General features: G+C 36.0%; 3 protein-coding genes across 3 annotated transcripts in view; 1 reads left to right on the top strand and 2 right to left on the bottom strand.

Annotated features, from left to right (window-relative positions):
• Positions 1-5,563, bottom strand: part of LOC101888604 (phosphatidylinositol-binding clathrin assembly protein LAP) — a 38,092-nt gene extending 32,529 nt beyond the window's left edge. Inside the window, 2 exon segments of the mRNA XM_059132312.1 lie at positions 2,181-2,657; positions 5,415-5,563. Coding sequence (XP_058988295.1) covers positions 2,181-2,316 — 136 coding nt within the window. The 5' untranslated portion in view covers positions 2,317-2,657; positions 5,415-5,563.
• Positions 5,564-7,797: 2,234 nt separating this feature from the next.
• On the top strand, positions 7,798-12,497 carry LOC101894656 (probable arginine--tRNA ligase, mitochondrial). The gene is made up of 4 exons (XM_059118262.1): positions 7,798-7,995; positions 8,086-9,253; positions 11,797-12,151; positions 12,210-12,497. The coding sequence occupies exons 1-4, from the start codon at positions 7,960-7,962 to the stop codon at positions 12,361-12,363; spliced, it is 1,713 nt and encodes a 570-aa protein (XP_058974245.1). The 5' UTR covers positions 7,798-7,959; the 3' UTR covers positions 12,364-12,497.
• LOC131800668 (small ribosomal subunit protein uS9m-like) lies at positions 12,331-13,600 on the bottom strand. The gene is made up of 3 exons (XM_059118263.1): positions 13,568-13,600; positions 12,612-12,774; positions 12,331-12,500 (listed from the first exon to the last, which is right to left on the bottom strand). Exons 1-3 carry the CDS (start codon positions 13,583-13,585, stop codon positions 12,409-12,411), a joined length of 273 nt encoding a protein of 90 aa, XP_058974246.1. The 5' UTR covers positions 13,586-13,600; the 3' UTR covers positions 12,331-12,408.
• Between the last annotated feature and the right edge of the window lie 863 nt (positions 13,601-14,463).

Here is a 14,463-nt window from a genome sequence, read left to right as displayed (position 1 = left end):
AAAAACGTTTATTTTTTATTAAATTCCAACGGATGTCATTATCAGCTTTCATTTTATAATCGTTATATTCTCAATAACATCCAAATGTATATTTTTTTTTTTTTTTCATTTCAGTGCAATGAAAAGCCTGGCATTTGTTATATGCATATGTATTCAGTATTTTGTTGTTTTATAAGCTGATAATGCAGCACACTTGCCCCATGCATGCCTTATTCTCAGACCATTTGACAAAATGAGATTTTTGTTCAAAATCGTTTAAAGCGTTTGCATGGGACGCAGCTTGTAGTGCAGTCGGAAAAATATCAAGCAAATGAAAAGAGAAAATTGAAAGTGTAAATGAATTTTGAGAACATGCACGCACGCAGCATGCTGACTAATACTTTTTGAAGTCTTTGTTTGGGTCTTGATATGGAAAAGGGTTTTGATTTTTTTTCTCAGCATAGAAGCGAGGCGAGAATTGCTGGGGTTCTTAGAAATTGGGTTGCCTTTAAGAAAACTAATCACTTTTTGGGCAAGATTATGTGGATTTAAAAATGCCTCTTACATTATTTTTATGTTCGCAGGATTAAGCAAAATCAATGGATTAAAATTGCCGATTCCACACACTTTGAGGATGAAGAGGATTTTAAACAATAATGCTTAGATTTTCCTTTGCGATAATTTTGCTTCCTGGCGTAGCCATCAAAGTAGAAATGACTTTTTGATCGAATTTCGAATCATTTCAAGCATCTATCAGCAATAACATGCCGTTGTTGATGATCGGACGGCTTGAATTCTTGTGTTAATCTTACTTTACGATACGTTTGTGGAATTCCAAAGCACGACGAGGAGTGGAGCAATGTGGCTACAGCAACAATATTCTCGGTTGATGTTGAACATCGTACCCGGTTTTTATACCATCAGTCTCATGGCTAGAGAAAGTATATATCATTTGATACGGCCTAAAAAACGAGCCTCATCGAAAAAAATGGGTTAAGACCCTAGGTCTCTTTGGAACAAATCCGTTTCAGTAGATTTGGAGTCGATCTAGCGATGTCCGTCTGTTCATCAGTCTGGCTGGCTGGTATGCACGATAACTTGGTACATCGTAATATTATTGTCAAACTTAGATCGAGTTAGGAAATGGGCAATATCGGTCTACTCCTTCTGGTAGTTCTCCCACAAAATGTCAACATTTTCTAAGAAAATATTTTACTGCACAGAAAATGGAGGGATAATCCGATTTTGCTCCAACTTTGAAAATTCAAATATTTCCATCAGCCCTATGCCAGGTGCGGAAGGGGACATTATCGGTCCACTCCATTAAGTACCTCCCCCAGAAAGGGTCAATATTTTGAATAATTATTACTCTTATAAAAAGGTGATGTAAGTGTCCCATTAACACAAGGCCTGAGGTGAAGATGGAATATTTCGGTCCACTCCTTCTAATACCTCCCCCACAAAGGGTCAACATTTTGAATATCTGTAAAGCTGATAAAACACGAAATTAACATCCGATTCCTTTCAGACTTGGCACATCCCAATATTTCCATCAACACAAGGTCTGTCATAAGCATGGTAGAGACCGGACCATTCTGTCAGCAGTTGCCAAAACAGTTCGAAAAATTGTTCTTGCAGTGAAGCTAGGTCAACCTTACCCAAACGGACAGTTCGTATTTTTAATGACAATGTTATTTTTTTGGTAGTCTAGTCTAGGCATTGTAATATGTCTCTGATTGAAGTAGCCATTTGTGGGAACATGGCAGAAGTAACATGGATTACAAATTTTATAGAAAATTCCATTAATTTCTTTTCAGTTATCCTAGATTTCCTTTGTCACAATGCCAGCTACAGGCATATATCTGGAATGAAGACAATAGTATATGTATTTGTTATTTCTATTTATCATTGCTATCCAATACCCACATAATACGATACAATTTCTCTGTGTGTGTACACCCATAAAAAATGTATCCCAACTCTGAACTGATAACACCACAAAATATCAACCAGCCAGCCAGCAATCACTTGGTTACAAAATAAGGGGCGTCCGAAACAGCATCAACACCATATGAATTGATATTGACAGGCAAACGAGGCCGGCAACAAATAAAACTAATTGAATATTAATACATTGTACAGCGAAATACATAAATAATATAAATATAAATTCATTCAGGGAATGAGTGCATACTACTTACAATCTAAATGTTTCTTCTTGGGACCAATGCACTCTTCCGTTGTGGCCTTGCATACCGATTTGGCCAAACCTTGACCGGCCAAACTGTGCCTGGCAGCCAGTAATCTGTCGTTGATTGTTTGTCCGGCCATAGACATGATGATGACTTGTGGTTTTTTGTTTTGCGGCGTTTAATGCACAATTAATAAAATTAACCAAAAATTAATTTTAGTTTTTCTTTTTTTCTTGATTGTTTGATTGGCCTTGTCTTGGTTTTTTTGTTGAAATTATTCCGTTTTGTAATGCGTTAATTCTTGTGACAGCCAACAGTTGTTATTTGTGTTAGAGAGAGAGAGAGAGAGCAGCAAAAAGGCGCGAGAGAATGAGGCAATTGATTTCTTTTGATGCAATTGTGACAATTTGTAATTAATTTGTCTTCTTTTTCTAATTCCGTGGTTTTTTGTCAAGTAATGAAAGTACCAGCTTTAATTACCATCAACTGCAAGTAAATTGTTAACATGTTTTATTAAAAAAAGATAAACACACACGCACATTAGTCACTAAAAACACTAATCCCAAAAGGCCTTCAATTGCAAATGTGGGAAAGATAAAAGGCAAGAGAGAGCGAGCGAGGGAGAGACAATTGATTTGTTTTGATGTAATTGAGGCAGTTTTGTTATTAATTATATTTGTATTTTCTTTGGTGGTTTTCACATTTATGACGAGTAAAGAAACAAACAACACATTTTTCCATAATTTTCATGGTATTTTTAAGACTTTTTGATAAATAAAACACAATAATTTGTATTTCTTAAGATATCCAATTGAAAGCGAGAGGCAAGATGGGGCATTGTCACAAAAATATATTTTTTTCTTCAATTTTTGATTTTTCTTTTACTTTTTTCCACTTTTTTTAATAATGTGAAGCACTTAGAATTTATTTTCATTTAGTTAAATTATTTTTAGCACTATTTTTATTAATAAAACACCCAATAATATTCTATTCCTTAAGGCCCCCAATTGGGAGAGAGACAGAACATGAAATTAACAATTTTATTTAAAATTTTTGTTTATCTTTAGTTTTTTTGAATTAATCTCAATTAATGAATCAATATACACTGCTTTTTTTTAATTAAAGTACTTTTAAAACTATTTTATTAACAAATTACACAATAGATATTATTTTTAATGGGGAGAGTGAGAAAGAGAGAGGATGATGAGGCAATTTGAAACAAAAATGCATTTATTCTTTAATTTTCGCCCTCTTTTGGTCTAATTTCTGCATTTATGTAAAAACTAAAGGAGGCAATGTTGTTTTTCATTAACAAAAATTAATTTCTAGCAATTTTCATTGATAAAACACGTATTAGTTGCTATTCTCTAAGAACTCCCCAATTGGGAGAGAAGGAAAAAAGTCGAACCTACAAATGTTCTTGAATTTTTGTGTTTCTTGTATATTGTTGGCATATGTTTTAAATTATGAATAAATCATAATTATATTCTATAGAAAATAAGCTTTTTTAAGACATTTTTCCTAATAAAACACAAATATTACTATTCCCCAAAAGTTTCAATGGGAAAAGAGAGGAAGAATGAAATAATTTCACAATACTAACAATTATTACTTAATTTTTGTTTTTCTTCTGGCTTTTTCGCTAAAAAATCGTTTTATGAAGTCAGTGCTATCGATTTCCATTTAATAGAAACAATAAATAATACATTTTGTTAATAATTCACAACAATTAAAATTCTTTAAGACCTCTGATTGAAAGAGAGAGAGAGAGAGCATAAGGCATTGATTTGTTTTGATGCAACAGTGGCAACTTTTTGCTAATATTTTATAATTTTTTGCTTCTTTATCCCACTTCAACAATAAAATTAAATTTGCCATTGAACTTTTAAGCAGAAAAAAAGTATTCTATAGAAAACCCTGCAATTCCCAACATAATTCTCTCTCACAAGTCCAATTGGAATTATTTGACCGATAAGAGACACGAGTCAAGAGCAGCAGCAAAAACAACATCGACGACGTCGACACAAAGGAGCCAACGATATATAAAATAATAGGAATGACCCACAAAACAGTGTTTTATTTGGCACATCTTTTCCAAATGGCTCAACATACACACTTAAAACGCCCCCTAAATAACCGAGAGCGAGAGCAAACAACAAAAGAAAAACACCCCTTAAAAAAACTCAAGTTACAACCATATGACGTTTACTTGATATTACAACAAATCCTTCTTCGCCGCTCAATGACGACAAGGCGACGACGTTCACTTTTCAAATTATTGTTTCGTTTTTCCTTTCAGTTGGCTTTCTTGTGGATTTATTGATTTTCTCCACACAAATCATATGATATGATATTTTGTAACAAACAAACAAACAACAACTACAACACACAATACGAAAACCCAATTAGAAATGAAAAAAAAAAAAAAACACTTTGCATAGGACAAGTGTGAGAGTGAGAGAGGGGACAACAATAAAATATGGAGGAGAGGCTCCATCCCATTAACCTATGAAGAATGTCAAAAAGATGTTGGATTTTGTTGTTGTTGCTACTGCTGCTGTTGGCGACGTGTGTAACCAATCTGTTGTTGTTTTTGTTATCAATACTAAGCTGCTGCTCTTCTCCACTGATTGCACACACACACTGTTTTTCACTTCTTTTCTTCTTCTCAAGAACCAACTATTTGTTCTTCTTCTTAATGTCGTTAACATCATCGTCGTCGACGTCCACGACGTATTGGAATCAACATTTATATATTTCTTTCATTTTGTATCCACTTTTTTTTTCTTCTCATGGAGGTTTGTTACTTTTGCCTGGCAGGCAGTAACAGAGAACACAGAAAAATACAGAATAACTTGGCTCTCAAATAATACGTGGCTCAAAATTTTTTTTGGATAAATATTCTTTTTATTTAGCATAAAACACCAACAACAATCATTGAGACAATTTTGCAGCCAAATAACTCGCCCAAAATTCTTTCCAAAAAACCAAATTTTGTACCGTTGCTTTAACAACAAAAAAAAACGCACACACACCGTAAATTGGAATTGTAATGCACAAGAAGAAATTAACGTAATTCACTTTTTTTCTACAATAGCCAGCAGCTTGCGCACAGAAGAACACTCGACAACTTTTACAATTCCTTTTTTTTTTTTCTTTGCTTCAATTGGCCTTTTCTATTAATTGGTATTCATTACACTTGTTTTATGATTTTCCATTTACAATAGACACTTTAATATTTACTTTTTTTGTATAAACTTAATTTTTTTCCTTCTTGGAAAATTTATATATTTTCTTTGACTTTTCTGCCCGTTTTAGTTGGATTTTTATGTATTTTTTCTTCCCTTGCCTAGTTCTTTCTCATTCGATTCGGATTTTTCAATTGTAAATCAGTATGTATCAGGGATATGTAGGTCGACTTTTGGCCAATCGATTAATCGCCTTTGCATGGAGGGAAAATAATCGAATAAGTGTATGAGTGATGTTGACAGTTGGCATTATCCGGATATTTTCCTTTCCTTTGTTATGAAATAACGACTGAAATAAGAACTTTTCAACTAAATATGGAAACGGATAAATTGTCAAGATAACATTGTAACAAAATAAAATTGACAATAAATATAACTTTTCTTGTAGTTAATATGATCTCAAATAATAACACACAGTAATTTGAATTGCAGATTATTAACCGGGTACAAACGAATGAAAATCCATAAAAATAACTTTGTCAGAAAGTACAAAAACGAAAAATGTTTTTCTTCTATATATTGCAGGCACTGGAACCGAGTTGTCCCCATGACATCGAAGAAAGTTCAAAACTGGTAGAATTTTTCAGGTTCTAAATTAAGAGAATTATCGACGATAACAAATTCTTCAGTGAAAGAAGGATCCATATATTTCCTCTTTTGTGCCTAGTACTTCAGTCAATTTGTAAGTCCAAGTAACATCAATATTTTTCGATAAGCCGACTTACATAAAGTTCGGGGCAGTTCGATTTCTATCATTTATAGGTACAGGGTGAGGTGAAAAAACTGCATCTAACTTCAGACTGCTATTATTTCTAAGCCACTCGTCAGACAGCTGTTAAATGATCAGACAGCTGAGCTGTCAATGACAGCTCATTATATTGCTTACAAGCGTACAAAAGCATTTTGGTGAGAATTTTCGAGAAAAAAAGTTATTCGTGATGGATGAGAATTCAAGTGTGATAGTGTGATTTGTTTATATTTGGCTGCAGAACCACAAGTGGCTATCGGTACTCTATGGCTATAGAGTACTCCAGCATATAAATGTGAATAAGTCTTTTGTGATACTGGTTGCGTAGCCAGATGTCGTGGAAGTGGACGGAAGAAAACAGCAACATCAGCAAAAATGGTTCGAAAAGTAAAGAAGCCACTTGATCGAAACCCGCGTCGCAGTGGCCGAAGAATGGCTTGTGAGCTGAACATATCGCAATATTCCATTCGGCAAATATTGAAAAATGAGCTCGGGGTAAAGCCATTGAAATGCCAAAAAGTGCAAGAACTTACACCGCAAAAGAAAGAAAATAAACCCAAAAAAGATCTAAAGTACTGCCAAATTCTCTCTCTCCGATGAGAAAACTTTCGTTATCCAGCAGTTTGTAAACAAACAAAATGATCGGGTTGACTTGCCAAAGAGGTCAGCTGAAAGTGTGCACCTTCGGTTGGCCACCAAAACTCCAGCGCTGGCCAGGTTGAAGGTGTGGGCCACCATAACAGCCGATGGTCGCTTCCGCTCGTATTAGTCGACCGTGACATCAAAATAAATACCGAATATTATCGCGAAAATATTCTGAAGGGTGTATTAAAGCCTTGTTGGGCACGCAAACATTTTGGCCGCAGACCTTGGACATTCCAACAGGATACAGAACCATCGCACTCAGCACGCTCCACCCCAGAATGGTTACAAAATGAGGTTCCTCGCTTCATTTCCAGAGCACAATGGCCACCCAAATCTCCGGATACCAATCCGTTGGACTATTGTCTGTGGAGCATTTTGAAAAGCAAGGTTGGCACTAAAAATACCAAAGTGTCGATAACCTCAAATAAGCGTTTGGTCAGGAATAGGCCAAAATACCGCAGAGCAACATTCGGGCAGCGTGTGACGGTTTCATTGGCCGTTTGAAGGCCATAATTCGTGCAAAGGTGACCAATTCGAATAAATCTACACTTAATCTAAAATTTGATGCTATTTCCGACATTTTTTGCTATAATTCAATAAAATTTAAAAAGAAAAATATGTAAAAATTATGGCGTTTGACTTTGTTGCAGTTTTTTTTATCTCACCCTGTATAATGTTTGCCAATTTTCGCCTTGTGCCACAGAAAAAAATTCCGTTACATATTTTTTTTTGAGAAAATTTCATTTATTGTACCCTATTTATCGTTTTTTAAGCCGTCTAGAGATAAACTTTTGTTAAAAATGCATATTTTTTGTTAGAAATACACAAATCCTACTGTGTTTTTATGGTTTTTTACTGAAACAATGTGGCAACATTTCCCCTCTACAAGATAGGGTTATGGAAATCGACTTTGGTCGGGTAAGCAGCTGATTGTTTATCAAATAAAAAATCGATTTCTAGAAACCTACATTGAAAAATTTTACACCTGTTTCTGTTTTCGATCTAAGGAACCAATTAACAGTCTTTCTGTTTTGATTCCCCATCATTATTGCTATTCTTCCATGTCGCATTTCGCTTTAGAGATGCCATACTGCACTGCCCATAGTATTCGTACCGTAACAATTGCCGGTTGGTTACATTAAAAAAGATGTCATATTTGATACGCAAGGCAATTAGCGATAAGGTAAGTAAAAAACACAATTTTAAACGTATTAATAAATAAAAGCACATAAATTTGTATTATTTTCACATTTTCCACTATATTTCCTTACAGATTACACAAATTGTAAGGAACAGTAATGTTTACTATGAGCTGGAGGCCCCCTTAAAACGCAGCAATTGCAAGCCGGTTTTGCAATGGTCGATTAAGGGCAGTAACACTTCAGAGGAGGAAGTTTTCAAAGTCCTGAAAGCTGTTTCATCTTTAAAATATGACCCAGACCTGGTGCAGGAAATAAGACCCATTGAGGGTAGTGGGAAAACACCCAGCAAAGTAGAGTTCCATCTACGCGAAGAAACTTATGTAAAATCTCTGCTAAGTCAATCTGAAAAGGAAATTCCTGTTGAGAGGAGACACCAACATATGGTTTTTGAGTATAGTTCACCGAATATTGCCAAGCCTTTCCATGTGGGTCATTTGCGTTCCACCATTATTGGCAATGTTTTGGCCAATATACACCAGCAGCTGGGCTATCAAGTGAGCAAAATGAATTACCTCGGTGATTGGGGTACACAATTTGGTTTGCTCCAAGTTGGAGTGGAACTACTGCAGGCTACAGATGAACAAATTCAAAATGCTCCCATTGAAACTCTGTACAAGGCCTATGTTACAGCCAATAAGGAGGCAATTGATGATCCATCCATTGCCGACAAAGCAAGGGAATATTTTCGACAATTGGAATCGGGAAACCAGTCACCCGAAGTAATCAAACAATGGCAAAAATATAGGGAATATACCATTAATGAATTACAAACAGTCTACCAACGTTTGGGTGTTTCATTCGATATCTACGATTGGGAATCTTTGTATTCGCAAAAACACATCACAGCGGTCCTGCAGGCATTAGAATTGAAAAACCTCCTATTGCCCGAAAAAGATGGACGTAAAGTGGTTGAGGTGGACAATAGGAGGGTACCTGTTATTAAGAGTGATGGGTCCACCTTGTATTTGACACGAGATATTGCTGCCCTTTTGGATCGTTGGCAGCGGTTTAAATTTGAACAGATTTTCTATATTGTGGAAAATGGTCAAACTGATCACTTTAAGGCATTGTTTCAGACAACCTCGAGGTTGAAGGAAGAGATTGATATTTCCAAGTTAAGGCATGTGAAATTTGGTCGTATCCACGGCATGAGTACACGCAGAGGTCAGGCTGTCTTTTTGCGAGATCTTTTGGATGAGGCCCGTGATCGCATGCAGGAGAAACAAGCGCAGAGTCCAAGTAAGTTAATGAAATATTTCTAAAATCACTAATTGATTTTTGCAAGGATTTTTTTAGAAAAGAATTTGAAATCGAATTGAAAATCATTCAAAGTGTTAAGGCAGACAATATGGTGGTAATCTTTTTTGGGAATGAAATAATTGATCAGATATATAAAGATCCTGCAATTATTCCATCTTCTGTATATTTCTTATATTGAAACCCTACCTCAATCGATTCGAAACTTCTCAAGATAGTGATTTTAAATTACAATAAGTATCTATATTCCTCGTCAGAGCATATTGGCTATTCCAGACGACCCATAATTTGGCATCAGATTGTCATCATCTACTTGACCAAATTATCACAAATGTGAAATATTTTCCACATATCTATCCTATTAATCCAGTGCGTTCATTCTGCTCATTGTTTCGATCGGCTGGTAATCAAGTCGGAACACCAACTAACCCAAATCATAAGACATGTCTAAATATATAGACTTAGGTTAACAGATCAAATTTTCGTCTGTACTGAAACAAAAAATTAAACTGCAATGCTTCCCGGATAAATGGTCAATTAGGGGAAGTTACAGATAAAAGAGGCCATTGTAAAGGTACTAAAAATGAAACGGGCTAGAGACCAGACCTAAATTAATTCAAGGACAACATTCAACGCGTAGTTGATGATGGCATCTGTGACGGCATCAGCATAAATGCTACTCCGAACTGTCTGATAGGTTTCTTTCTCTGGAGGCGAGGAACAAATTGAGTTGAGTAGATAATAACACTCAACCTATAAATTCTTCAACTGCCCACACAGTAAAAAATTAAAAATGGTGCGGGATTGAGACTGGAATCAAATGCCTCAGGGAGTACTTTCCTCACAGATGAAAGTTTCCTTTGTACTGAAACCAAAAATTGAAACTGCTTTGAGACCGAGCTCAGGTAGTACTTAACGGATAAACGACCACTCAAGGAATATTACAAATAAAAACTCCATTGCATAGAAACTAAAAATGAAGCGGGATTGAGACAAGGTCAAAATAATTAGAGGACGACATTCAGGCCGTAGTTATTGATAGCACCTGTATCTGCATCAGTAAAAATGTCACTCCGAATTGTCTGCTACACTTCCTTTTCTAGAGGCAAGACAAGAATTGTTGACTAAAGGTTAACACCCAAACAGGTACGTCAGCGAATTGCATTATGGTAAGGTGTGGGAATGACCGTCGCATCCCATGTAAAGGTTCACTGATGTTATCAGAGGCACCCAGTTCTCGGAAATCATTATGACAGATCTAAATATTCATTCACTGCATTGCACTAGAATTCGCAAAACAATATGGGCCGCATAACTGGCCACAGACTGACCTATCGATTTGTAAGAGGTCAATAAGGTCTCCTCGTCCTCTCAAGGCTGTATGGAGGGCGAGAAATTCCGGAAATGTAGTTGTTAAACAGTTCGGGAGATATCACCTCTCCTAGAGGAGAGAGGAAGGTCTTTATATCTAGAGCGAAGCGCTAGAATTCGCCGACAATTCTGGGGCCGCATAACTGACCAAAGACCGATCAATTCAATTTATATCTCAAGGCTGTCTGGAGAACAAGGAATACCGGAAATGTAGAGGTTAAACAATTCCTGAGATATCACCCCTTCTTAGGGAAATTTCCGTTTCACCCTACGGGGCTTAGACTTCTTGGTCCTGAATTCGCGTTATAAGAAATCAATTAGATCGTTCTGTTCGCGTGCAAATTGCTACCGGTTAGTGCCTTTAGGACCATGCTCGTACTATTCAATTTATACCTCAAGGCTGTCTGGAGGGTAAGAAATTCCGTATAGGTATATGTTAAACAGTTCCTGAGATATCACCCCTTCTTACGGAAATTCCCGTTTCACTCTGATTGACTTGGATTTCTTGTTCCTGAATTCTTCGTACGTCTCTCGTTCTCACATATAGTTGATAATCCAACGTTTCAAGCTTGGCCGGAGGGTAGCATTCCTAACGTCCTCTAACCCGTTGCCGTTGGTAATTCAGGAGCTACTAACACTTCTATGGCATGGCTTGATCTGGTTTCGTCCTGGGCTAAATACGTATAGATATAGAATCTGTGTTGATGGTTGGTAACTAATATCTTTCTCTGATGATATCTGATGGGTCGAAGAAAGCAGGCTGTATGACTCACCTTTGTTAGCATCCTTGACTGACTTTAATAGCGGGACAAACCGGCCCATTTTCCAAGCTTCGAGAACAATGTGTGAATGGATAGCGACAGGTTAGCCAGCTTATCAACTCCCGGCGTTTTAACATTACCATAGCGATTTGAACATTACCATAGCGATTTGAATGACCAGCGATTTGAATGACTTATCGTTGCGGATGATATTTGCCATATCACAAATCGGTAACTGTGTTGATACCTCCTCGCGGCGAATAGATCTAATACGACATAGTATTTTTCCCTTCGCCCGATCAAACAGTGCAGCTTTTCCGAAAAATTTCCACACCAGCCCTAGACATCTTTTACTTTCAGTTTTTTTAATTTATTTCTTCGTCTCCCTTTCAGCCACCAAAGTCGATGTGGATTCCAACGAAGTGGCTGACATTTTGGGTGTTTCGGCGGTGATAATCAACGATTTGAAGCAACGGCGTCAAAGAGACTACGAATTCAGCTGGGACAAGGCATTGCAAATGAATGGTGACACCGGCGTTAAATTACAATATACCCATTGTCGTTTGTATAGTCTATTGGAACAAAATGAAAATATTGATCTGAATAATATCAATACAGACCCAAATTGTTTAAAAGAACCCGAGGCCCTAGATGTCCTAAACGAAATTGCCAAATATCCACAAATATTGTGGCAGACCAAGGAGCAGTTGGAGGCCTGTATTTTAGTCAATTATTTGTTTGGATTGAGGTAAGAAGAGCTTAAAAACTAAATTTTAAATAAAATTAATCCATTTCTTTATTTTCAGCAACTCCACCAGTCGTGCCCTGAAAAAGTTACCCATCAAAACGGAAATTGATAGCAGGAAACAACAGCACAGATTATTGCTTTTCAAAACGGCCAAAGGCATACTAAAACAAGGCATGGAGTTATTGGGTTTGAAACCCTTAAACCAAATGTAAATTTTATTATTTGTTAACAAAAACACATTTAAAAAAGTAATACAATTAACGTTTCTTCCATGTGTATTTGCGGCGGGCACCTTCCTGGCCGAACTTCTTGCGTTCACGTCTGCGATAATCACGTGTCAAAAGACCGGCTGAAAGCAGTTTTGGAAGAAGGGAAAAGAAACCAACCACAATTAGAACCAATCAATTTTTGTTCTCAATAAATAAAACAACAAAATGGATCACAGCACAATATACTTTACCTAGACGCATCGATTCAATCGTTTCCTGATCAACAAAGCTACGCAAGCACATGGCAATGCCCCAGCGTATGGCACCCGCTTGACCCGAGCTGCCACCACCTTCCACATTGGCTTCGATGTCACATTTGCCCAGCATGTCGGTAAAGATCAATGGGAATAGAACCTGAAAAAAAAAAGACCGAAATGAAAGTCAATAATTTTGTGGATTTATTTCTAATACTTTTCTCTTCAAAGCTAAGCTACAATTTATCATTGCTTTTGTGGCGTGGGTCTTTGTTTGTTTTTTTTTTTTTTTTTTTTGGACAACATTGTTAGTTTTGTTGTTAGGTGAAATATAAGTCAGGTTGTCTTTGTTTGATGTCTTTTTTCTTTGTCTTCACATAAACCATTTGTTTTGTTGTTTTCTTTGGAGATTAACAATCAATCAAAATCACAAAAAAAAAATAGCAAATTAGGCAAAAACTTTAGAAACCGGTAGGGCAATAGCATGACAGTAAACGTAAACAATTTATGTGTTTATGTTGAGAAGATTGGACTTTGATAAGCAGCATGACGACATGTCCAAAAAATATATGATTCGAAATAGTAATTTCTTTGGAATCTTTTTTAAATTGTTTGTTTTTTTTCAATGGAAGTATTCCATTAATAATCCCCAAAGATGCTCAACATAGAGGTAAATACGAAAACACTTCTAGGTTGGAGAAATCATTGTATTACTCCTAGAGACTATATGCGTAAAGTTAAAAGGGAAAAAGAAAAGTAACAGGAGTTTATTGATAAGAGATTTGGAACTCTGGAGCAAACAATAAGTGATGGTAGAGTTCATATAACCGGTTGAAATTGCCATCTAAATTCGTCTTGTCTTTTAGTACAGTAGAAGTTTTATTATTCCGCATTAGATCCACATATTTTTTTATTTTGCCCCTATTCGGTTTTCCCCCCAAAATTGAAATTACATAAAAATAGCTCCTCATTTCAATTAATTTCCTATTGATTCCAGTTAATGTTTGTCATTCAATTATCTATTCTGTTGTTTTGTTTTATTACATTAGTGAAATTTGCAACAACTGTTTGCAATTTCCCGAACCAAATTTAAATACAAAAGCCTGTAAATTCTCACACACAGCCATCGACCGACCGACAACATTCTTCTCACTTTATAGCGTTGTTTAAAACATTCTGACGTGATCAAGCATTTTTGCTAACGACTTGATTTTTAATTATAGACCAAACACCAGAAAATTTAAATTGGAGAGGAAAAATTATTCATTAACTGATTTAAAAAAAATGTCCAAAAGATTTTGTAAATTTCGTTGATTAACAGCTTATTTAGGGGAGAGATATTGGATTATTTGGGGATTAAAATGCAATAATCCAGTCTGAGAAAAACATTTTGTGAGAGATAAAACCTTTTGCCAGAATTTTAATAGAAGGTCTGAGAACAACCACAACCAATTGATAAAAGGAAGGAGGACCAAAAAGGATATTATAAGCTAATTAATAGAATCAAAAGTAGTAACCTAGAATAGGTTGGTGGTGGAATTATAACAGAAAAAGGCTTGAGCGGAATATTTTCGTTTTTCTTTCTTCATTCAGAGAAAAAATAAACGACGTCATAGAATGCCCAAGAAGAACAGCCAAAGAAAATATTATCTTTGCCGAATCGTAATAAATTTAACTACGTCTAGAATTTATCTAAACGAGGTGCGTTGAGCAAGTTACAGTAGTTTGATAGATCAGAAAAGAGCAACATATATTCCTATTGACAAGGGGAAGTTTCACTTAAGAAGGGCAAAAGGTCTTCTCACCGAAGGCCAAAATCTTATCATTGTAGGTCTGCTTACCGGAGGCC

The sequence above is a fragment of the Musca domestica genome, unplaced genomic scaffold (genome assembly GCF_030504385.1).
Source record: "Musca domestica strain aabys unplaced genomic scaffold, Musca_domestica.polishedcontigs.V.1.1 12, whole genome shotgun sequence".
Classification (NCBI taxonomy): domain Eukaryota; kingdom Metazoa; phylum Arthropoda; class Insecta; order Diptera; family Muscidae; genus Musca; species Musca domestica.
Note: the sequence above shows the minus strand (reverse complement) of the source record. Positions and strands in the feature narration are given on the sequence as shown.